Raw genomic sequence first — 26,879 nt, 5'->3', positions numbered from 1 at the left:
GACTGTCGACGGGAACAATATGTATCAATTAAACAGCTAGACCATTAAGTATTCTTGGTTCTTTCGGTAAAGTCGCGTAGAAGGGAAACAATAAATAAAAAAACGTCGTGAGAATTTTATTATTTATATTTTTATTATTTTATTGTTTCCCTTCTACGTGGTGACTTTACCGAAAGAACCAAGAATATGAATCCCTGCAGTCACGAAAGCTTTAAATCAAAATTTACACCATTAAGATTTTGTATGGAATTTTCAATACTGTACAACATAGAGTAATTTTGAACACGCAGCCATCATAGCAATAGCGCTTAGAATCATTGGTATGTCATCCTACCAGAAACACTGTTTTGTGTTGCACAATATTCGCACAACAATGTTTCTGGCTTCTCATTGAAGCTGCAAACTGGCGCAAACCATACATTGCTTGTTTTATTTTGCCTATACAGTACATTGTTGTTTCCCCGGTTCAATGGAGCCACACGATGGGGAGCAGAGAAGAGTGTAGCCATAATCCATGATTGTATTATACCTCAATGCTCCCACCAACTTGCACTGATTAACGTAAAGTATGGTCAAATAACTCCCATGACACACACAACATCGGGGTCGGTGCTTATCCAGCAGTGGATGAAAATTGTACTTATTTGTAGTGGCGGTCGTGTGAGCATTATCCTATGTGTTGTCACTCGTGCATGAACATGTCTCGCCTGAAGGAACAAATGCAAAATCGAAAATAAGCTGCTTCCTCTTTTTCCACACGGTACTTTTCGACATCGACTGACACACTCCAATACAAACCAACTTTACCACTATAAACGCAGCTGCAGATATGCCAGGCCTCTGTTTATTATGCTTATTGCAGACAAAAAATAGACAGTACATGACGGTGACTGATCACAACTGTCCTCCAGAAATTATTACCAACTAGGCTTTTAGTAGAGCCAGAAAGAAATAACAGTTAATGTACAATGACTAAAGTATATATACACAAGAAAATGTCTGCTTACTACCACTCTTTTATTTTACCATGTAAGTCCCACTGAGCTGCGTAGCTTTTTTTTAAAGAGAGACATGGCCACAAATGATAGCTAAACAAAGGGGCCGTCCATAAATGACGTCACGCGATTTTGAACGATTTTTGACCCCCACCCCCCTCGTCACACGGCGTCACAAAAAGTCAGACCCCCCCCTTCAAATATGACGTCACAAAGCTCTGCCCCCCCCCCAAACCATATTTCCAATTTGAAAATAAAACATGCTTCAAATCGCTTTAAGCTATTGTTATTGTAGTGCGTATTTAATGTGGCGCTGTACTCTGATGTTGTAGGAGAAAACATTGATTAAAAAGTCTATTTAATTAAGTAGAACGTGTTGTCCATATTCATTTAAAGTTGCGCATTTTGATGTGACGTCACATTTCTCAAACTCCCCCCCCTCCCTCGTCACACATCGTCACAAATGTCTGACCCCACCCCCCTAGGTGCGTGACGTCATTTGTGGACGGCCCCTTAGTGAAAGGGGGTAAGGGGGAGGAAGGACACGGTCTGTTCGCAGATAATACCAAGTCTGCGCTGATATTAGTTCGCGTGTCTGCACCACCGCGTGCTCCAAGCCGCCCTGCACTACCGGGGCACACTTTGACTTTAAACCTTTCAGCCTCCTCCAGACAGCTCCACGGCAGTAAACATTTCCACTTTTTACTACACGATTTCACTCTGTTGTCGTTGTATCCTCAAATCTTGTAGCTCAATTTTAACCCACTTCCCAATGTGGTATCGACTGCAAACTCGGTATACTTATGTCATACTGATGGCAATACTAGATTCTATCATAAAAACATTTTTAAGAAACATTTCTAAACATTTTTGTATAAGATGTTATGTTTCGGCTTGGGTCTAATTGTCCACGCTCAACTGACGCTGGCTATAAATTGGCCACGCTCCTCTTACGTTGTGGCAAGCTTCGGGGCAAACTTCCTGGAGTCGTGGAGTTAATCAAATTACTAGCGCGGCACGTTTCATGAAAGCGTGTTTAAAAAAAAAAGATTGTTTTTAAATATTACTTATTTTTTTTAAAGTTCGCGTTGTTCACGCGTTGCCAAAAGAGCGCTCGAGGTTGCGTCGTGAAACGCGGAACTCCTCTGGATTTTCCGTTTGCACATGCACAAAGTCACTTTAAGTCACTTTAAGATGTTTTTCTTGTTCATGTTTTTTGTTTGTTTGTTGTTTGTTGCGGTTACACCCGATTCAAGAGCCGAATGGCTCACAATGGCTATACCAAATAAATGGAACTATGAAACTATGAAACTGTGAACCTCTCGCGTGAGAACGCTCCCTGCTGGCCAGGACGGTGGCGAGTCGGCGATAAAACCCAAATCGTGACGACAATTCCCGGCAGTAGGCGCAAGGCTCATGGTCTGATCTCAGTTCAGAACAAGGAAGCAAGCGCAACGCAGTGAGTACAGAGTGACTCTTGCCCCCCCCCCCCCCCTTCTGCTAACTATTTGTAAATTATACTTTTATACACACGCAGTGATTTGTACTACAGACGCATGCACCTATTTGTGTGTTATACTTTTACACACATACACACACACGCGCCTGCGTGCGTACTACACACGGTACTTTGTACTGCAGACGCATGCACACCGACTGCTGGTGTGTCAGTCGTCGTGTTCACGTCTCTCGAATCGTTAACGAGCTTTGATGAAATTGCAGCCCATTTCTGTTGGAGGCTCTTGAGAGAGTGGTGGACGTTCCACGTTACTATGGCGGGTGATTGTTGGATCGAGCAGCACCACCACCGCCGCGATTTTAACGCGTGTAACTCTTTTTCACTAATAAGAGTCAAAGCAACGCTGACCACAGCAACACATCCGTACTCGCCGTGTTATAAGACGCGCTTAGCACCCCCAAAGACAAAGGGTTTGTTGCGTCTTATAATCCGCGGGTATGTGTGTGCGTTTTTTGTTGTTGTATAACTTTAATAAAGAACCGAGCACACGCCTGTTGTAGTGCGTCTGAAACTCTTCTGAGCGTGTTACAATCCGACAAATTCGGTCATCATAGTTGTGAACTTGCGCACAATTGGAACGGTGTAAATCGGTTAACGTTATACGGCGGAATTTCGCTATAACGACGTATCTCACACATTCGAACGCGAATTCCGATATACGTTGAGTTAAATTAGCCTATATTTCGTTTTGAATCCATAAATGTGTCGTGGCGGCGGGGTGGAGGAGGCTAGCATATTCACACGCGCGTTGTGAGTTATTTGAGCACGCAACTCAATAAACATGAATTGCTAACACCGTGCGCGGCTATTTGGTCAGTGATGGGGATTAATGTCACCTGATTAGCGACAAAACTCAACACGTTCACCGGCAACGCTGTGCGTGGCTTCAAAAGGAAAATAAAATGTAAATAATAGGCAACGTTTTGGCCCTTCTTCCTGGCACGTACATCGTATTCGTGCGTGTGCACGACTGCCAAATGCAAGTATCACGAGTTAACTTGTTTCCATTCAGCCGGGTCTGTCCTGGTCTGGGACCTAAGAATTATTTCCGCACCCCGGTATACTGCATCCATCATAACCCAGGGGTCGTCAACCTGCGGCTCTTTTAAGGACTGCATTGCAGCTCTTGAAATATTGAGGGGGGGCTTTTTTACCGAATTATATATTTTAAAAATGGCTGTTATTTTGCTTTCCGGCCCCTGACGACGGGAATTCAGTTTATCATGACAGCCCAGTTTACCATGAGAGTCCAGTTCATCATGGCAGCCCAGTTTACTATGAGAGTCCAGTTTATCATGGGAGACCAGTTTACCGTGAGAGTCCAGTTTATCATGGCAGCCCAGTTTACCCTGAGAGTCCAGTTTATCATGGGAGACCAGTTTACCTTTGAAGTCTAGTTTATCATGACAGCCCAGTTTACCATGAGAGTCCAGTTTATCACGGGAGACCAGTTTACCTTTGAAGTCTAGTTTACCATGGAAGTCGCCGTTTATCTTGGACAAGAGGCAGCAACCCGCGGCTCTGGAGCAGCAGGCGGATCTTTAAGGAGAGCTTCGTGAGGTTATTCATCAAGGACCACGACGTCTCATATTCACATGCATTGCACCTCTTGAAATGTTGAGGGTTTTTACCGAATTCGAATTTTTTTTGTTATCCTTTTGTTATTTTGGTTGCCGACCCCTGATCATACCTCTCGCCATGGCAGTGGCTACTAGAGCTCAACGTGCCTACTCCACTCTTCCAGCGACTTGGAAAATATTCAGTGAGCAATGTAGGCCCAGGAACTTTGCGTTTCTCACAACGCGATTTCTTAGCGAATGTGAATCCCTTCCGTTTTTTCATTACTCAGACTTCTGGTTATAAAACATTCCAAAAAGCAACAACAGGTGAGAATCTGAAATTCTGCTGGCAAATGATAGAAGCAGGCAGTGGTCTATTATGCAGACCTTGTTGTTGGATGTGTGACCAGCATGGGGGTTATTTAACCATGCTTTATCATGTACGCTGGTCAGTATGAGTTGGTGAAGGTGGGGAGCATACACTCGGGATCCTATAAGATCAGTACAACAATGGATTTTACGGCACTGCCCTCTGTGGCCCACCACATAGCCCCGTATTAGCCAATAACCTGTGCATGGTGGTGACCCATGCAAGCACTATTCAGGCTCGAAACCTGCAGTTACCGATTTCTGACAAGCTCGGTCAGGCACGCTCCAGGTGATTTGGTCATTGGCATGTCTAAATATAATGGTACGAATTTGCATAATATAGGGTTTTTTTTCGTTAGATGGGGAAAATATAAATGCGTCGTAAAAACCCACCATCGCCCGACACAGCCAATTAGGTTTGTCACATAAATAAAACATGTCAATTAGTTACTAGTTCAGCACACTGGTGTGTGTGTGGCAGAGTAAACCCTCAACATTGACAATTTGAGTACGTCGTTTCGTCAGCAATTACAACCAGCCTTATCAGGCGATAGCCAGAATTGGCTGTCGCACCTAGTGCTTATCTGCAACCACATTTCAAAGTGAACGTTAGTAAAACTCCTGTTATCCAAATGGACGCATTGACCTGATATTATTATCTGCGTTCATCCACACATTGTACTCCTTTTATCTGAGCGGTAAAGTGCAAATAATAGAACCCATCGACAGCGAGTCTCCACCGCAATAAGATGATTGTAATGAGGATGGACATTTTAACTCTTGCTGAAAGGTGGAGTAGAGGTGGGAATATTGATCATCTCCACCTTTTATACCTTGGAAAATGTTAGTCTATGTTAAACGATACCATATGGGACCTTGTGAGCACGTTTGTTACAGTGATAGCAATGATATCAATAATGTGTTAAAATGTTTATTTTACAGGCTGATCAGACAGCAATGGATGACACTCCTGACTTCAATGTAAGTGTAAAAATGTATTCAAAGCCTGTCTTCACCAAAAGTTGATAAAATTACTACTGTAGTGTGAATTCACACTGAAATGCAATTATAATCTCAAAGTGAACATGAGTAAAGTAACAGTCCTGTTTTCCCAGTGGTTATGTTGTGCATTGAGAAAATCCTATCATCTGCGTTCATCTACGGTTTGTAAGCTTTTATCTGGGTGGTAAAGTGCAGATGATAGGACCCACAAAAAGCAACTTTCTCCACCACCATCAGACTTGTAATGGCGATGAATTTTTTTTTATCTGCACAAACCTTCACACAGGAAAGTTAAACTGATTTAATTTGTGTCTGGTGCAGGTGACGACTCGCACTGCCGAAGAAGACAAAAATGAAATAAGGCAAATTAGGCTGGAAGCTGAGAAAGCCTTCAAGAAAAAGGAGCAAGAAATGGAGCAAATGCAGAGGGAATATGATAAGAAGATTCGGGATCTGCAAAAGACTATCGAATTGGAACACGTAAGCTACACAAATCATTATTAACGGTTTCATTTTCAATTATACAGTATCTTAGAATGAGACCTGAGAACAAGGCTTACCATAACCATATCTAAGTCATTATTTTAGTCCTGTTGTTGGTTTTCAACAACAACTTCGGAGACCTTGGAGTTGTCACGTTCACGTGCAGGTCATTGACAGGTCGTGCCGTAGGATTTGGCTTCATTGCATCTCTCATCTCATAGTGCATCTGTATGATAACTAAGCAAGACACACATTTTCAAAGTAGATTACATTTCTATAGTGTAAATTCTACTCACGTGTGTCAGGAAGACAACGTAAATACTAGGGATACACTGAATATCCCATTCGCTATCAAATTTAGTAAAAAAATCTACGTTATTCTAATTCAGTTGAATATATCCATAAAAGCAAACTAATACTTGGGATAGAATGTTTTTTTTTACCCTCACAAGCTAGGGTAGTCACCTTTGAGGTACACAAAAACTGGAACATATCACGGGAATAATTTCGCACAAAACCAGAAGAGGGAAGAACTAAATGTGCAATTTTATATGCATTGTCATCAGTTCAGTGTTATTATGCAACTGACAAAAACTGGGCTTTTAATGCCATGGAAAATCGGTATGAGAGGATGATCCTGGGAAAACTAGGACATGTGGCAATCCTAATCACAGGGTAACTCATGTACAATGTAGCTCTCAGAGACACCGTCTTTTCTTCCGTATATTTATTATGAATAAAGTCCACTGACAACTCAACGAGTAACCGCGAGTGACTCGGTGCACTGGGGTAGTTAGACAACTCTATTCAGAGACAACATAGCTTCTAGTTTCAAGACATCTCACGGACGTTGGAGACGACCCGATCCAAGGCGACAACGACGACGACAACAGCGATTCCCCCACACCAACAGCCCCCAGCTCCGGGCTCTGAAGCCTTGCCCAGTCCGGCCACGCCCCTATTCTAGAATCCTCCTCGCTTGCACCTGCTCTTGTCACTCACCGCCCTAATTACACTTACCACCCCCCCCCCCCCCCATTGGATCCCGTGCTCCCCCTCACGTGACCCTGTCAACGTTTGTCTCATCAATCATCATTAGCACGACCATTAGTAACCATGGTCCCGGGGAACCATCCTGTCCCACTATCGCTCCGTACTGTCTTTACATCGTATAACATAACGGGTATCGTGTCATTCTGCCATTGTTGGGGGTGGGGACTTGTGACCTGCACGATACTCTCAGCCTTGGCTTACGTTGGTGGAGACGTGCATTTGTGAGTCTCGCACGCACTCTGAGATGGAGGCTTGAGGTGAGGGGGTGCGGTGAGACAGATGCGAGGGCAGTGGGAGAGGGAGGGTTGTGATAGATGGCAGTGAGAGAGAGTGAGATGAAAGAGGATAGTGAGAGATGGAAAGTTAGTGAGCAGAGAGAGAGATAGGTGAGAGGGAAGGGAGTGAGAAAGGTGAAAGTAAGAGATGTTAGAGTAGGGCAGTGAGAGAGGAAGTGAGATGTTAGAGAAAGCACTGAGAGAGGTGAGGTAGGAAAATGAGAGAGGTAAGAGAGGGCACAGAGAAGGGTGATATGGGGCAATGAGAGAGGGCAGACAACGACGTGAGTAAGGTGAGAACACAAGGAGTGAGCAAGCAATTCTAGATTTGAAGCTTTCGTGACTGCAAGGATCCATACTCTTTGGCTCTATTCGGTAAAGTCACGTAGGTAAAAATAAAATAACAAAAATCACGACGTTTTGGCCACAACACAAGTGGCCTTCATCAGGTTAAGGGACTGGACTGTCCAGAGGACAGCATTGGAGTGAAGACAGCAAGCCCAGGTCGCGTCCTTTAAGCTGTGTGGGAGGAAACAAAAAAACGCCTTGACAAAGGACGCGACCTGGGCTTGGCTGTCTTCACTCAAATGCTGTCCTCTGGACAGTCCAGTCCCTTCACCTGATGAAGGCCACTTGTGTTGTGGCCGAAACGTCGTGATTTTTGTTATTTTATTTTTACCTACGTGACTTTACCGAATAGAACCAAAGAGTAGTGAGCAAGCAGTTAGTAGGATGAGGGAGTGCAAGGAGCAGGGTCCCATGCAGTCCCTTGAAAGTTTTGTTTGGGCACCTTGCTCAGTGCTGCTTCAGAAACCAATGGTGCCCTGAGCAGATGTGGTGAGACAGAGAGGTACTACTCAGCTTCTTATTCAAATATAGCAAAATATTGCATTAACTATTCAGCCAAAGAGTAAAAAGAAGTGTTCCCTGCGTCCCTAGTCACGAGATAAATTTGAGTTGAATATGAATCATCACTGTTCGTGCTGTTGTCAATTCTGATGTTTCCTACAGGCGGAGGTGCAGAAAAAATTGGTAGCAATAAGCCAGCATGATCAGGAGATGGAAGTCTTGAAGGACGAGTTGGAAAACGCAACATCCAAGTGTCAAAAGCTGGAGGAGAAACAACAGGTGGGCATAAATTGGCATATTACCACATCTCATCATCCTATTCACAATAATGTTAATTCTATTACGGTACTCGAAACTAGTTATGGGCTTCTGCTTTTTGTCAGCTTTGATGTCACACTTCATGAGAGGTGATTATCACATATTTTAAGCATCGGTCTGCACAGATGCCCGCAAGAACTAATTTTCTGTATTGCCCTCTCTCAGAACACTGGGTTCAGGAGTGAAACAATTATTTTGATCAACCAACCCATGTCTTTAACGTGCTGATTGCAGTGATGCACCAATTTATTATTTTGACAGCCAAACATTAATTGTTATCAATTCATATTCCAATTTCAAACGTGCATTTCACTGCTCAATTGTTAAGCGTATATTAAAGCTGACCTTTTACACGGATCATGTTCAGACACTGAGCATATGCGCTCAGCCTCCAATCCTTTAGTTGACCCTTGCCCTCCGTCCGATCACTCACTAATGACCGCGACACTCCTAGTTCCCTGCCTTCAACCGCACCTCCGCCGCAACCTACGCTCCATTGAGCACTGCGCACTTCTTTCCTTGGTTTCCTCATCTCTTCCCCCCCCATCTCCGATTCCTGCTTCCTGCACCCCAACACACTGCTTCTTCTGTCATAAGTTCAGTACTTTTATCCTCTCGGGACACGCTTGCACCTCTGCTCTCCTTCAACCCTCTGCAACGCCCCCCATGTCCTTGGTTGTCACCAATGTTCAAGTCACAGCGCCGGCTCATGCGCAAAGCGGAGCGCATCTGGAGGACCCCACCAACTCGTGAATCACGTTCCTCATATACTTCCCTATTATCAAAAATTACAATTCGGCCCTGGAGGTTTCTCGCCAATCATACTTCCTTACCCTCATTTCCTCCCTATTTCCACACCCTACTCTTCAATGCCCGAAACTCTCTGCTCCATTCATCTTCTGCAACACCTGTCACTTCATCTTCTGCCCCACTCCTGTGGTCCGCTCCAACTACTTCTCGACCAAGATCGACCACATCTGCTCCTCCTTGCTCACTGCGCAACCACCTGACATCCCTGCACCTACCAACCCCTCTCCGCTCCACCCTACTACTTTTTCCTGAAATGATTTATCCCCTGTTTCTCTTCTGGAGCTGTCTACCGTCATCTCAAAACCCCACCCTACCTTTTCCTCCCTCGATCCCCTTCCGCCTTCCCTTCTTCCATCCATTCTCCCCACCATTATTCCATTTCTCTTGGCTCTCTTTAACTCTTCCCTCTTTTCCGGCACCTTCCCCAACCCGAACAAAACTGCCATCAGCATACCGCTTCTCAAAAAACCTTCTCTAGATTCTTCTGTCCCTGCAAACTAACGCCCTATTTCCGTGCTTTATTATTTCTCCAAACTCCTTGAATGCTTAGTGCACTCCCCGCCTCTCACCCTACATCTCTTCCCACTCACTGTATCCTCTCCACCAGTCTGGGTTCCGCCCTTTCCACTCCACTGAAACCACTCTCCTCATCTACAACCACCTGGCCAACTGGCGTCACTGCGGTCTATCCTCCGCCCTTATCTCTCTCTCGATCTTGTGCCTTCGACACCCTCGACCACTCCATCCTCTTAGCCACTCTCTCCAACGTCGGCATCTCTGACACCCATCTCTCTTGGCTCCGTTCTTTCCTAACCTCCTGTTTAACGACTGTCTCTTTCAACCACTGCTCTTCCTCCACCGCCCTTGTCACGGTCGGTGTCCCCCAGGGCTCGGCACTTGGTCCCCTTCTGTTCTCTGTTTACACACCTCCCCTAGAGTCTATTCTTTCTTCTTTTGATATCTCCTATCACCTCTTTGCCGATGACACTCAAATTTTCTTCTCCTTCAAATCATTCACCTCCGATCTTTCCCTCCGCATCTCGTCCTGTCTGACAGCCGTACCAGCCTGGATGACCCAAACCTTCCTTGCCCTAAATCCTTCCAAAACCTCGGTGCTTTTCTTTCCATCCTCTTGCTCACCCCCCTCCTGCACCCTCCACTTCTTCCCCCCCCCCCCCCCCCCCTTAGCCTCTACCCAAACTCTTCCACCCTCACTCTCGGTGTTATCTTTGATTCCACTGTCTCCTTCACTTCCAACATTGCCAACACCACTCGCACACGCCGTTACCATCTGTACAACATCAGGAAAATCCGCCCCCTTATCACTACTACTGCTGCCAAACTCATCGTACACTCCCCTTGTCTTCACTCGTCTAGATTACTGCAACTCACTCCTGGTCGGTCTCCCTGCTTACGCCTTTATCCCTCTCCAACACATGCAAAACGTAGCTGCACCCGCTGTACTCAACCTTCCCTACGCATCTCACTGCTTTCCTCTCCAACAACTTCACTGGCTTCCTGTCTATCATTGCTGTCTTTTTAATTTCCTCACCCTAGTATTCAAAGCTTTGCACGGTCTTGTCCCCTCCCCCACTTCTCTTCTCTCATTTCTTTATACGTCCTTTCATGCTCCCTCCCATCTCCATATTCCCTTTTTCTCATTGTTCCTTCACCTCCTTGCACCCAGTCTCGCTTTCGTTCTTTCTTTCTGCTTGCCCCCGTTTCACTGGAACAAACTACCTCGCCACGTTAGACTCTCCCCCTCGCTTTCCTTCTTTCCCTCTGCCCTCAGCTCCTTTCTCTTTTATTTTGCTTTTTCTCTTCCACTGCCTCCACCTCTACCGGTTCCTTTCCCCGCCTCTAACCCACTCCCACTCCCCCGGTCCTCTTCCTCCTATGACCATCATTTTTGACCCGGCTCCCACGTCTCGCTTTCTCTGTGTGCACCTAACCACATCTCTTCCCCCAGCCCTCCTCTGTGCTCCTCAATCAGCTCAACTATCCGGCCACCAGACCTCTTCCACTACCACCCTTCACCTACCCTCATCCATGCCCAGCCAAAGCACCTATCTATCTTTCCACTTCACGCATGTGCCCCATACCCCGCTGCCTCTCATCCACGTTGCACCCATCTGTCACCCTCATTCACTATCGCACTCCACCGCATTCCACCTTCCCTACCCCTGCAATATCAGCTCCATTCCCAGCCCCTGTCCCTCCATTCCTTCCGTCACCTCCCTCATTGACAGCCGCTCCACCCCACCCGTTGCTCCCCTTTTGCCCCTTCTGTACCGCCGCCGGCTTGTGTTGTAATGTGCCCTGGAAAGCGTGCTAGATAAATCCTAAATAGAATGGAATCATGTTTTGCGTAATCTTTGTAACATGCAAAGCATACCACTGTTCATGTTTCATCAATACGGTAATATGAATTAATAATGAAAGTATACAATTTATTGGAGTTCTCGCTGTATATGTGAAAATGTTAATTATTTCAGATTTCATCATCACTGCCAGAGAAGTTGATGAGCTTTTCCAAGAGTGTGCCCATGAAGTTGATTGAAAGGGACTCGAAAATACCAATTGTGGTTGAATACGAATTCATTCCACGCATCATTTACCCTCTGAAAGGACCTCAAGCGCTCATCACGTTTGAGAGTGAAGAAGGTATGTTTTTTTATTTATTGGCAAGAATCTGCACTTTCTTCCATTGTTATTCTATATTCCTCACTATAGGTCTCTTCATCTTCCTGCTAAAATAATTAACATTTTCACATATACAGGAGAACTCCAATAAATTGTGATCTAATCCACGATACCCTGTACACCAAGACCTTGACCATACGTTCTTGAATAGCCACAATCGGCAAATCCGCTGTCTGCAAACTCAAAGGTATATGGGAAAAATAAGATTTGGTTAACGATTCGTTATACAACACCCCATCCTTTTTTCATGTTACCCTACATTAATACAAACATGAAACCGGAAGTATTTTAACGTAACATATGATTAATGTTTTCTGAAGTGGTAAATATAACTGGTAATCATCGTAAATCGGACACTATTATCCCATTTGGCTTATGATATCAATATGACATTTTTTTATTAACTTTTATACTATATGATAAGTTTTCTGGCTGGATAACCTGGGTAGATTCCTGTATGGCTGGGTGCCACGGTCCCAAGTGGTCGTGCGTGGTGGTCCCTTCATCTACGTGATTGCGTCACCAGCATCCCACCTGACCTCCACCCCGGATGTGCTATCATACTAATGCTAGCATACTATATAAGAACAAAGGAGGGAGGTCAGGGAGGGGAATAGAGGAGGGAGGTGAGGGTGGGGGATAGAAGAGGGAGGTGAGGGTGGGAGATAGAGGAGGAAAGAAGAGATGGAGAGGAGGGATGGGAGAGCTTTAAAGGGCATGAAATGGAGAGGAGAGAACAAAACGTAATGAGGACAGCAAGGGAATGTGACAAAGCAGGGGGAGAGAGGATCAAGGAGAGGCAAGCGAGATTTAGATTGGAAAATGGAGAGGTGGGAATAAGGAGAGCGAGAGGTGAGAGAAACATGGAGAGAGTGGGGAAGGGAAGTGGGTGAGATACAGCGGAGGGAGGAGAGGGGACAAAGTAATTTAGAAATAGAATCAAACGCAAAGCGAGAAATTGGAGCTAAACTGCAATATATAGTATGAGAAGATGAGAGAAAGGTTGAGGAAGACAGGGCTCTATACAAGTTTGGCCGGCTGGCAGGGAGGGACGAACGGCCATGTCCAAAGTACATAGGGGTTGCTAGTTCTCTTGAAAATGTATATAAAGCCAGGTCTCTACCTACTATTGTTCCCACATTACGAGTACATTTTTACAACTCTTTGTCAATCCAGTGCTGGGTAAAGGCAACTTTATGCACTTTTAGTAAAATGGGAGTTGTATAACCATACTTCACCAAGCTGGCCAGTGTGAGTTGTTGAAGTGGGGGTGGAGCCCAGCACTATTGCAGAGACCACTCACCCATGGTGTTAGCTCTAGCCAGGAATCGAACAGTTTGCCAGAGTCATAGTGCAGTGCGCCGCCACAATATTCCACTACTCGTATCTCACTTGGCAAAGCAATTTATGCAAACTGAAAACGATAGTTGAGCATTCTCATGAGTATCTCCAATATAACAATTGTACTGTAAACTGACATCTTAATTTTTAAGCAACTTCAGGAATGGTTTCTGTTTATTTACAGTTGCTCAAAGTGTACTCGCTGCAAAATGTCACAATGTAGCGTTCGACGGTTTCAAAATAGAAATGAAGGCTCAGTCGCCTTTGCTCGAAGCCATTCAGGAGTTCAAGGTGAGAGGTTCACAACTAACTGCACGCCATGAATAAAATGCGTACCATTTAATAATTTTGTTTCATTCTCTAACTTTGTATTATTTTGTCCAGAAAATCCTGGCACATTAAATACAAGTACACAACTGGGCACTACAGAATCTGAAACATTCACCTGTGTGTATTCTTCAGATCTCAACTGAAGTCAGTAGACAGCAGATTATTGTGTCAGAAATTCCAGACACCTTGGACGAAGAACAAATGAAGGATAAGTTGGAGTTGCATTTCTACAAAGCCAAGAATGGTGGGGGTGATATAGAGAAAGTGGAGTACAATAAGAAGGAACGGACAGCTATTATTACGTTTGTGAAGTCCAGTGGTAAGTGCACAGGTCCATTATCACTGCTTCACGTTTTATTATTATGTTTACCGAGGAAAGCCTCACTGAGGCTTTCATCTTCACAGCGGCTTCCGGCTAGCCATCGAACAAAGATGGCTATTGTATCGCGTGCTTTCAGATGCGCTTCTGCGGCCATCTGGAGCGCTCTTCCTTCCGATATTAGGAAGCCACTGGAGCTATGCACTTTTAAATCTATATTGAAAATTAATTTATTTACAACTGCTTTTTGTGTTTAGTTTGTTGTTCTCCCATCGCACCTCTGATTAGCACGGTTGGCTACGTACGGTGTGAGAAAGAGGTTCAACATACATAGTACCGAGTTGCAAGACTTTTTCAGGAGGTTCCTAATTTCTCACAGTAGGGGTTGATGTAGCAATGCGTAATCCCAATTAAGAAAATTATAGGTAATTTTCAGCATTGGAATATTTGAGCAATACAAGTCACAGTATATGTATTTTTTAGTTATAAGAGGAAACCAGATAATCTAGAAACACCTCATGCAGTACAAGGGGAAAACGCACAAAGTCCATGCAGAAAGGCACCCAAATTAGGAATCGATCCCAGATGATGATTACTGCGAGTCACAAGTGTTATCATTGCACCACCCTGCTGCCTAACGTCATGTTGAGATGACCTTTTGGCTGCTCCAAAGAGGGGTGCCTCAATAGATCACGTGACAATTTTGGGACTTTTATGTATGTCATTCTTCTGTGCAGACATAAATTCGAATGTATAACAGAGTACTTGGTACTTAAATATGTGGCAGATGTAAATTGTGCATGTATTAGTGCTATGAAGCAACATTTTAAAATACCATTTTCAGTAAAGTGAACTTTGACATGACTTATAATAAGCTCTTATATGCTCTCGAGTAAACTAAATCCCAAATTCGAAAATTCCTGACATTTGTAATAAATAAAACCACATTTTTCAATAATTGTGCTTGTACTAAAAGGCAGATGTCTCTCGCAAAAAAAGAAAACTTCAAAAGGCCCTAATGGTAGTTAAAGAAAATGTAATTGAATTGACGTGAAAGTGAATGAACAGATTATTTTAAATGTACTAGGTTATTCAGGTTTCCCCTTTTACATTGTCATGTGTTCACCGCCTCTATGCTATTCTTCAGTTGCAGGTTCAGTTGTCCGGCAAAAGAGGCAATATATTAACATTGGAAGGGAGGAGATACGCGTCAAGGTATCTCCTGTTTTAAATGGAGAACTTACGAATTTCAAGGTATGGTATGCAATGGGTATTCCTTGAATTGTGCAGAGCTAGATACAGGACCGCTGAAAGATGAATTGGTCTTGGTTATGTTTGTCCTGGGGCTTGGCACTTAACAGGCTCTGTAGCAGCCCAATATGAAGGCTGCCCTAGAAGTCTGGCAGGTAGTACAAAGTGATCTATAATGATCTTTAGTTTTCGATAGAGCACTGGTTATGCCAGGGCTTCTCAGAGCACTTGACACATGATAGGTGACTTGCATGGCATCTCATCTAAAACATTTGAAAGGGCACCTCCAGTGGCAGTTATCCCTTTGGGCACAAAGTGACTTAGCACCTGGCCTAAAAACGGACATGAGTCTGGCAGTAGGGGCAATGATTGCTGTCAAATACAATTTGAGTAATTTGTCAAATTTGTCAAATTTAGACCATGACCCTGGCACACGGTGGCCTATTTGTTTTGAATGACGTCATGGGATCTACGTCCACTGTGAAGCAGATATTGAGTAAACAGTTATTCCTCGTTTAACGCGGTAGTTGTGTTCCTGAAAAGTGCCACATTACGCGAAAATGCGTTAAGCAGTGAATTACTAATTTGCACTAAAAAATCAGCCTGCAGTAATCCCATGGTGGGACAAAGAATTGAGATTAGGGTACACTGCCACATACTGTATCATACCGTATCATTCCACGTACTGAATCATACCACTCAGCTGCGCAACTCAAGAAAGTATTTCGTCGTCGACCGCTCAAACTGTTGTGTTCCCTCATGGAAGAGCCGCGTAATAGTGAAAAATGTGTCGTGTGAACACGTGTTAAGCGAGGACTTATCGTATATGGTTAATAAACCCGCAGTAACAACCAGAGCGGCCACCAGCCTTGAATCGTGAACCTCTGCAACAAGCTGTGAACACGTTAGCGTTGGGCCATGGGCTTGGTATGCATAGGCTGTGGGCCTACCAGGATGCTTTTACACTGAAAACGTGTTCAAGAAATATATGATTTTGTGTGCACAAACACGCATACCTACACTCTCCAACAGACATTCACAGCGGTGAGCAGGCGGACCGTACTATTGACGGGCATACAGGAGGTGTTGACACAAGAGGAGATGGAGGACCAACTTGAGATCCACTTCCAGAAGCCTAGCAATGGTGGCGGTGAGGTGGAGGACATCGTGTACATACCCAAGAGCAAATGCGCTTTGGTGGGCTTTATAGCTGACAAGTGACGGAGCTCGCACACAGATACAGTCTGCTCTCCTACAACGCGGTAGCTGCATTCCTGAAGAACATCGCGTTATGAAAAACATCTCATTATAATATATAATATAGGGTAAAGCACAGTCCGCGATAACATGTGAGATGCGTATGCAGGCTGGAGACATCACAATAATAGATACGTTAATCAGCCCACTATATGGGATATGACATGCATTCAGGATTGATGTTATCAATAAAGGAATCTATTTAGTTTACTTATGTTAACGAAAATTACCTAACATTTAATAATCTTTAATTTTTTTGTGTGAACTTTTCTTGAAGAGTATAAGAGGTTTGAAGATCCACATTGGTTTGGTTTTGCATATAGTTTAATTCACTATAGCAATTACAGTACAGCAATTTACATACAGTATATAAAAATATTACTTCGCATTTCTGTACATTTTTCATGGACGCCAAGATGAATACATTAAACTTGTAAACATGTGCATGTTTTAAATGGAACATATGTTAAAGGCACTTGTTTATACACATAATTAGATTTCCCCATTATTGGATAACAATGCAAACCACTTAACACAATTGTAGCAATGATAAAATTCAAATATTGCAAAATTTCCAGTTTAAACATGTAGCGTTAACCTTTGGCAAATGTTAAGCACGAGACAGTGCAAACGAAACTCAATTGCAGTGAACTTCCCCTTTACAGATGTTGTCAACATACAAGATATTTTCGGATGGAATAGGTTGTATGTTTGCTGTGCAACTGGTGTGGTCTAATAACACTGCAGGTTCTGTAATCTCCACAAAAGTGACTTATTGTTATACTGTAATTCAACACGGACGATGTTATGTCGCTTTGTAATAGGGATTATTTGGCATTCACAATCGCGATTCGATTCATGAGTCTATCCTTGATTTTTTTTACAAAAACTGAACACGTTTGTCCATGACACTATGCCCTTATAGGGAAAATATATAATGGGTGATGTTTTGGGCAATTGCCCTTCTTCAAAGAACATAGGCAGGCTAAAAAGTTAAAATTGGGATATGAGTTCGAGACTACACTACACCATGGGGCCTGATGAGTATTAAACAACTTTGTTTCTGTGAACAGTGCAGTTAATGATAGCAGTTCTACTGGCTGCACAGAATGTGAACCCATCCATTTCAGCATACAAATCTTACGACAGTGAGCTTAGGTGCATTGATCAATCAATCATTGTACCCCAATCATGTAACATGGCGGTATGTTTACTACTGCAGTACGTAATATTCAATGAGGCAGAGATTGGGGAAATAAAAAATCGGTTCACACTTGAAGCCATGCCGTGAAACAACAAAAGTGCAATTAAGCTGCATTTGTGTTCATACCACCATACTGTGTTCACGTGTCGAGGTCACAAAACACATTTAAAGGCAGTTTTATACACATGGATACTTGTGGATGTTAAATTCTTTACGTGGCTCTGAATAAACAATCACTTAACTGTGTTTGAGGATCGTATTGTATACTCGTGCATGTGTGTTGTGAGAAATTAACGTGGCATAGACGGGCGTCTTTTTTTCAGCAATAAAAACTGACTTTCGCAATGTAGTTAAAGAGCCGCGTGACATTGCTTTGCGCAAGCCCGCTGGAAATCCCCGTGTTCTAAATTAGGAAGTGGAACGACCATACCAAGCCCACCCCCACGGGCAATCCTAGCGGCGGCGGCGGCGGCAGCAGCAACACATTTGCTATAACAAAACAAAGCAAACAAATTTTGCTCCGCGGTGACATCGGAAAGAGTTGGGAGTTCAACTCCTTTTTTGGATTGGTGAAATTAGTATCACTCGGTGGGGGGGGGGGAATCAACAGTGGTTGTCCGATGGACGGACCCCCGCCATATGAATGTACAATTCCACCACTAGCTCAGGGCTGTAAACAGGAGATGAGTATCGCCCCCAATGCTCGAGAATCCACTTTTTGCAAAACGGCTACGTTCCCAAAGCTGTCGTCATAGTGGCACACTTGTTGATCTCTCTGACACATGCTCACTGAACACATTGCTTGTTTCCCCAAAATTAATTATTCTGCAGCCACATTATACACAATATGGTATTCAAATGAATAACACGTTAACCTGGTTGTCTTATGCAACTACTGTATCCTAAAACCATTCTGAGGTTTGATGCTGCATAGAACAACATGCAGCACACGACCCGACTCCACTACCCATCGTGTTTGAGCAATTTGGAATCTACAGAGATACGAGATCTAACTTCATGTAGAAATGCCCTTTAGCATTTGGCTTACACGGAGATGTAGTCTTGATCAAAGGTTGTCAGGAAGTGGTCACTCATTACTGTACTCCAATCTATACTTAAACACTATAATTCACATGGTAGGTGTGTATTCAATAACACGAAACAAAAGCATGATCCATAATTGTTTTTTGGGTGAGGCCACGTAATTATTTGACCAGCCTCAAACCCATCGACACAAATTTGGTTGTGATAATTTATTTTAACCAATGGGTGAGCTGAAACGCTAATAATTGGCGAGTTTAAACGCTTGTACACGTGAACATTGATTTGGCTGTGTTGGGTGGAGGAGGGTTCATCACACATTTGGTGTGATCATTTCGTGGCCTAACCTAAAATATGAATCACGTTGGCTATGAAAACCTCGGTGTTAAATTAAACTATCCATCGCCGTGGTGCATTTTGGGTATATGTATATTATATACGGTAATATTTCCCTTCAAAGAAAACCGAAACTGGCCCATTATTAAATTGTGTGACTTGTCTGAAAGCAAATTGAAGCCTGATAGTGTTTAAAAAGGCGATTGATATTTTTGGAAAGGGAGTGTTTCAGCATAATACATGGCCACACTCTGCACGTACATCGATGGAATGTTCTGGAACATACGACACAGTATAGACCTAGTCTCTCTTTGACTACAACTGTTTGTACCTTCACGAGATAAACGTTTCAGGCGATGAGGCTATGAAAGCAGGGATGCGGTCGCGGCTTAAGGCCCAGCCAATAGACTTATGCGCTGTTGGCATTTTGGAGTGTGTGGGCCTCTGGGGTAAGAAATATCATTTAGTTGGGGTGACTATGAAGAGACAATTCGGACATTGGAAGTGAAATCCAAAGGAGGGAAACACGCTCAAGGGGACTTCTGAAGTAGCGATGCAATCAGCTTGTGTGTACGTGCTATTCACAGTCCTGAGTAAATCACGTCCGATGATTATGATTGGTTGGAGAGCACTATTTTGACAACCTTTTGACAACCACGGTTGAACACTGCCCCCACATGGTGGTGGCCACGTTAGCATTTCCCAGAAAATACGTCGAACACGAGAATGAGGTTGGTGGAGTTTAACACGTAGTAGTAGGGCTTTCGCGACCAATAGCATCCATAATACAGGTGTTTTTTGGGGGTTGGATCGCGTAAATGTTTCGTTAAACCCCGCCACCACCCGACACAGCCAATTAGTAAGGTTTGTCACGGAAACAGAGCATGCCAATTTGTCACTTAGTAAAGCAACACTGGTGTGTTTGAGAGCAAATCCACAACATTTGCAAAATGAGTACTTACTATTTCGATTTAAAGCTTTCGTGACTGCAAGGATTCATCTTCTTTGGTTCTTTCGGTAAAGTCACGTAGAATGAGAATAAAATAATACATTGATAAAATAAAATAACACAATAATATTCTCACGACGTTCCGGCCACAACACAAGCGGCCTTCATCAGGTGAAGGGGAGGAGACTGTCTGGAGGACAGCGCTGGAGTGAGAAAGCCACGCTGTGTGAGAAGAAACAAAGCGCCTTGACAAAGGAATTAGCATATAATTTAGCATTGAAATGGCTGAGTGATTAGCTTGTGACTGGTCACAGAAAAGGCTATGTTAAAGTTAAAGCATACAAATCCACAAAAGCACCCCTTGACAAAGGAATTAGCATAGAATTTAGCATTGAAATAGCTAAGTTAAAGTATACACATCCGCAGAGGCACTCCTTGACAAAGGAATTAGCATAGAATTTAGCATTGAAATAGCTGAGTGATTAGCTTGTAACTGGTCACAGAAATAGTTATGTTAAAGTCAGAGCATATACATTCACCGAGGCACCTAGTACTAATCAAACAGGAGAATTTAGCATTGAAATAACTAGGCGAATTTAGCATTGAAATAACTGAGTGATTAGCTTGTGACTGGTCACAGAAATGGCTATGTTGAAGTTAAGGCCTACACATCTGAGCTATTCACAGTAACTGGGTATACAATACAATATATAATGAATACTATATAGTGAACCAATAAACATACTAAAATATAAATTACCTCAATGTTATCAATAAAATCTATATTCTCCAATCAGCTAAGCTACCAACAATAAGTCGTTATATATCACAATGCTATATGGCGAAAAATGGGTGGATTCTTACCCTCAACTTTAGCAACACGGATAGCTACGGGTCCCGTTCAGACGGACGAGTTCATCCATGGTCGGAACGGAGGAGGGGGAGAGAGACAGCTGCGAGGCGCTGTTATACTCCATGTTGTAAACCATACCATTAACCGTGGTGTGAGAGGTATTAAGAGTCAATGCCAGCGAAAGAGCTGCGGTCTGAAGGTCATCGTAAAATACAATTAATTAAGAACGGAAATGGTTTAAAACATATTTCCAATGGTTACTAAGCCAGAATCCATCTTCTCGGTTGAAATTGTCTCTGTGCTTGTATATGTGAATGGCCTCATGAACGAACCTCTCATGGTAGCCGGTTGGTTTGCAAAGAACCTCCGTCTTGGAGAAGTCAATGTCATGTGAGCCCACTGAATTATAACAGTGATCTGCTGTCACACCGAGACACTTATCGGTTAATGATATCATTGCCCATGTCGACGTTGCTCTCAAGGGCTTGAGTCACATCGCTGCAGACGTAGCAAGATCTGAAATCGCTGCAACCCTCAAAAACGCTAAGTTGCCACCCAGCAACATCAGCAAAGACGAACGTTTTGAATTATCTCAATTAAAAAAGAGAGATGATATTGTCGTCCTCTCAGCCGACAAGGGCAATGCCACTGTCATCATGGACAAAACAGAATATAACAACAAAATTCAAGAACTACTCAACGATGGTAGCTATACAAAAATAAAAAGAGATCCCACCAACAGCCTGGTTACCAAAACGAACAAAATCATCTCTGATTCAACAGCATTAATTGATGAGACCAAACAGTTCTCGTTGAAACCCTCTGCTGCCAGACCACCAAGATTATATGGCCTTCCAAAGATACACAAAGAAGATACACCCCTTCGTGCCATCGTCTCTACTATCAACTCCCCCACCTATAAACTGGCACGTTTTCTTGCTGATATACTGCGACCTTTCACTGGAAAAAACACCTCTGCGGTACTAAATTCTACTCACCTGGTATCGACATTCATAGGCATTTCCCTGTCCCCAGACCACCTGCTTGTCAGTTTTGATGTGGTGTCCTTGTTCACCAAAGTCCCGGTACCTGACACCATCACTATCATTGAAGACCTGGTTCATCAAGGACTGCACACTGATGTACCCCCCTGGTGAGACATTGCTTAACCAACACATACTTCACCTGGAATGGAACTTTCTACAAACAAACTGAGGGCACCCCAATGGGCTCCCCCCTATCTCCGGTTGTAGCCAATGTATTCATGGAAAAATTTGAAACTGACGCCATCCAGACTGCCACTCTACGCCTGACCTTATGGAAGAGGTACGTGGATGACACCTTTGTCATCTGGCCACATGGCCAGCCTGCTCTAGACCAATTCCGCGACCACATCAATTCCATACACCCAGCCATCAGATTTACCATGAAGGTCGAAAAAGATGGAAAACTACCCTTTTTGGATGTCTTAATTAAAAGGAGACATGATGGTTCAATGAGCCACTCTGTCTACAGGAAAGCTACCCATACAGATGCTTACTTGAAACCGGATTCCCACCACCATCCATCCCAGAAGAACTCCCTCATTAAGACTCTATACCATACAGCCCAATGCATTTCCGACCAGGAACACATTACCAGTGAACTCAAGCACGTACACCAGGCTCTCAGGGCTAATGGTTACTCCGACTACACAATCCGCAAAGCCATCACTCCAGTCATGAAGAAGCATCCTCTTGTGGAGCCACTCAAAACCATCACCTTACCCTACATTGCAGGGGTCACTAAAATATCTCCAAAATCCTGAATAAACACAAGATCCAGGTCCGATTCAACACAGTACATAAAATCCGTGATCTAGTTCCATCTGTAAAAGATGCTGTTCCAGACATACAGGACCCGGGCGTTTACAAACTAAAGTGCCTCTGTGGTAGTAGCTACATTGGAGAAGCCAAACGACATATCTCGGACCGCATCCGCGAACATAAAGCAGACTTGAAACACGGTAGAACGAACTCCTCTGCCGTGGCAGATCACTGTTATAATTCAGTGGGCTCACATGACATTGACTTCTCCAAGACGGAGGTTCTTTGCAAACCAACCGGCTACCATGAGAGATTCGTTCATGAGGCCATTCACATATACAAGCACAGAGACAATTTCAACCGAGAAGATGTATTCTGGCTTAGTAACCATTGGAAAGATGTTTTAAACCATTTCCGTTCTTAATTAATTGTATTTTACGATGACCTTCAGACCGCAGCTCTTTCGCTGGCTTTGACTCTTAATACCTCTCACACCACGGTTAATGGTATGGTTTACAACATGGAGTATAACAGCGCCTCGCAGCTGTCTCTCTCCCCCTCCTCCGTTCCGACCATGGATGAACTCGTCCGTCTGAACGGGCCCCGTAGCTATCCGTGTTGCTAAAGTTGAGGGTAAGAATCCACCCATTTTTCGCCATATAGCATTGTGATATATAACGACTTATTGTTGGTAGCTTAGCTGATTGGAGAATATAGAGTTTATTGATAACATTGAGGTAATTTATATTTTAGTATTTTTATTGGTTCACTATATAGTATTCATTATATATTGTATTGTATACCCAGTTACTGTGAATAGCTCAGATGTGTAGGCCTTAACTTCAACATAGCCATTTCTGTGACCAGTCACAAGCTAATCACTCAGTTATTTCAATGCTAAATTCGCCTAGTCATTTCAATGCTAAATTCTCATGTTTGAATTGTACTAGGTGCCTCGGTGAATGTATATGCTCTGACTTTAACATAGCTATTTCTGTGACCAGTTACAAGCTAATCACTCAGCTATTTCAATGCTAAATTCTATGCTAATTCCTTTGTCAAGGAGTGCCTCTGCGGATGTGTATACTTTAACTTAGCTATTTCAATGCTAAATTCTATGCTAATTCCTTTGTCAAGGGGTGCCTTTGCGGATGTGTATGCTTTAACTTTAACATAGCCTTTTCTGTGACCAGTCACAAGCTAATCACTCAGCCATTTCAATGCTAAATTCTATGCTAATTCCTTTGTCAAGGCGCTTTGTTCCTCTCACACAGCTTAAAGGTCGTGATCTCAGCGTGGCTTTCTCACTCCAGCGCTGTCCTCCAGACAGTCTCCTCCCCTTCACCTGATGAAGGCTGCTTGTGTTGTGGTCGAAACGTCGTGAGAATATTATTGTGTTATTTTATTCTATCAATTTATTATTTTATTCTCATTCTACATGACTTTACCGAAAGAACCAAAGAAGAGTACTTACTAGTACAGCACACCGGTGTGCTGTATTAACATGTTCTGTTTACGTGACCAACCTTACTAATTGGCTTTGTTGGGTGGTAGCGGGTTTAACGACACATTAAAATTCACGTGATCTAACCCCCCAAAACAACCTGTATTATGGAGGTTGGTACAGGCTGAGTAGCGTGCTGCTTAGATTCCCGCTCACGGCCAACACCAGTGGCGACTATTTGAACCGGTCCTGGGCCTCTCCTATATCGACTCAGCCTCGAATGAGAACCTGGTGCGATGTGTAGTAAACATCTCCACTGGGGAGACAAAGGCGGTCGGGCGTGGTGCTGCCCCCCCCCACCCACCTCGTGTGCCGTGCCGGCCTTCATAGGTGCTTGCTAACAGCACTTGCCCCAACACTATGTTAAGGCCATACGGGGGATCTTTGTCTTTGTTATAGGCTGAGTGCAGATGTGCTTCACCCGGAACCACTCCAGACGACTGTTTATGAACACATTCCAGATAATAAAAATTTATTTTGAATTTCGCTCAGTCCATCTTTCCCGCTGTTCGTCTACGCGTGCTGTGATGTGCGGGTGGGTGGAGGGTTGGCATAGGATTTCTCGGAAAGTTGATCCAATGTGAACGAAGTTGAGCATAAACCGACAGATTTCATCAAAAGGCTGACCAAAAGTGCTGTGGCGAGATGTTATCGCCCTCGCCTGGTATGCAGGAGGTCGTGAGTTCGGTCCCTACCCTGAGGCCTGCTGTTTATTTGGAGTTCGCATGCCTCTCTTCCTCGTGGTCGCGTCGATTTTTCTCCGGCTCCTCCGGTTTTTCCCTCCACATTGAGAATTGTGGAAAGATTACTCATGGGCTAATATTGTCACAGGTAAGTGTTAATTATCTGCCTAAATCACCTGAAATGCACTCAATCTAATCAGATCTGGGAACCTGAGCAGTTTGAGCCTGGATAATGCTTGGATGGGTGACCACCATGTATGCCAGTTTGTCATTGGCAGATGTGGGACCGTGTGATTTGGTAGTCAGTTAAGGGCAGTGTAGTTAAACGTTGTAATTCTGTTTCCATGTCTGTGCTCCCTGCCTTCACCAACCCCCACTGCCAGTATGGTGAAGAATCGTCAAATATCATCACAGATTCGTGAAAGGTGGTGGTGGCTTGTAGAAGCTTTCTTCCAAAGTGGATTGTCCATGGCTGATGATGATTCCCAATTTTATTTTAAGTGTAAACACATCTAGTGAGCATCTGCTATCCTCTATGTCTTCATGTTGTCCACTTTTCTTATAGCGGATTATTCCGCCTGCCTTTGCTAGCACGATCTCATCTTTTGTCAATATCCATACTTCAATTCTGCCTATCCCACAAAAACTGATACCAGGAAACCTTTAGAATGTGAGACGACTACAGTTTCACAGGCGGGACAGACCATTATAACTGCTGGAAACCCTCCAATCTCTATTTTTGTTCCATATGCACTGCTTCTTGGGCAGGCACAAAAAAATTCCAGCCTTGTGAATCAACTGCGGTACACACACGAGTTGCAAACACAGAGAGAGTTTCCTAAAATTAGCAACGTATATAATCAAGTGAAGTTAACAGTTTGTAAAGGAGGCTGAGGTAAGGCATCATCTTTCTCTGTTCCTGATCCCTGTGGCGTGGCTTGAGGTGCCAGTGGCAGCAGTGCTGATAATGTAAGTACTTTACAGCGAATCACTGTTGAACATGTAAAGGCATTATAATGCAATAAACACACTATGTAAGTATATTTTGTAATAAATGTAAGTATACAGCACCTCTATATTTTACGCAGATAAACACTTGTTAGGTGAAACCAGGCAAGATCCAAAACGCAAATGGCTTTGCGTTGTCCAGTTATATTAAGCATAATTGTGACCTCACACACGTGTTGCGCCATAACAAGGCACTGTAGGTCGCTTTACCTGCCACCACGGTCACGGGGTAAAACCCCCCTCGGGTGACCCGTGACCGGAGGTTGACACCCCAGACCCCCAAGGGCTGGGGGCTGGGGGGGATAGAGACCGCCCACCGATTTTAAAACTCTTTAAGATTTTAGACCCTTTAAGACCTTCCAGAATGTTCTGGAGGGGGGGGGGGGTCATTAGGGGAGGGGTAAGCCCCGACCTGGGGATAAAAAGCCGGCCCTCTGAACGGGTCTGGCAGTGTTCGCCAACTCAAGCCTGAAGACGTCCGAAGACCTGAAGACTGGACCAGCAACCTGGGACCCTCAACCGAGGCTCTTGTCAGAGCCGGGTTGTAGCGGACCGGTGGTGGGACCCGTACCCTTGGACCCTCAACCAAGGCTCTCGCCAGGGCCGGGATGTAGCGGACCGGTGGTGGGACCCGTACCCTGGCTGGGTCGGGTCGGGTCGGTCTAGCCTCCCTTAGCGGCCGTGGCAAGGGACCTGGGTGTAGAGTAGCCCGGGGTGTGTAGGACACACTAGAAGGGAGGCTGTACCTCCCTTAGGCTATCGGGTTGAAGGGGCCGTACCCCTTCGAGTTACAGTCTTGTCAGTTGAGTCTGTTGGTTAATAAACACATTGCCTCCAGAAGCCGTCTCCGTGTAGTTAGTTAGACACACAGCACATGTAATCAAACAGTTTACATTATGAGACCTCCTTTGCCAGTAACAAGATATAGGAATAGGTTTTACCCTTTTAACTGGCACAAAAACTGACACCTTTATTCAAGGCATCATGTTTGCAATAACCACAACACAAGCAGTCAAAATGCAAACAAAAAAGACAACTCTGATAATAATATGCACTGTCCTTG

General features: G+C 44.0%; 2 protein-coding genes across 2 annotated transcripts in view; both read left to right on the top strand.

Moving 5' to 3' along the window:
* Positions 1-26,879, top strand: part of LOC116938598 (prostaglandin E synthase 3-like) — a 175,319-nt gene that overhangs the window by 140,796 nt on the left and 7,644 nt on the right. The gene's annotated exons all lie outside the window — the stretch shown is intronic.
* Positions 2,304-17,883, top strand: LOC116938605 (N-myc-interactor-like). The gene is made up of 9 exons (XM_076058612.1): positions 2,304-2,454; positions 5,385-5,423; positions 5,766-5,924; positions 8,267-8,383; positions 11,728-11,896; positions 13,461-13,567; positions 13,739-13,925; positions 15,073-15,179; positions 16,209-17,883. Exons 2-9 carry the CDS (start codon positions 5,400-5,402, stop codon positions 16,395-16,397), a joined length of 1,059 nt encoding a protein of 352 aa, XP_075914727.1. The 5' UTR covers positions 2,304-2,454; positions 5,385-5,399; the 3' UTR covers positions 16,398-17,883.

Source organism: Petromyzon marinus, chromosome 4, assembly GCF_048934315.1.
Source record: "Petromyzon marinus isolate PM22_M1 ecotype Great Lakes invasive population chromosome 4, UKy_Petmar_22M1.pri1.0, whole genome shotgun sequence".
Taxonomy (NCBI): domain Eukaryota; kingdom Metazoa; phylum Chordata; class Hyperoartia; order Petromyzontiformes; family Petromyzontidae; genus Petromyzon; species Petromyzon marinus.
The sequence above is the reverse complement of the archived record's forward strand: the minus strand, read 5'-3'. Positions and strand labels throughout refer to the sequence as shown.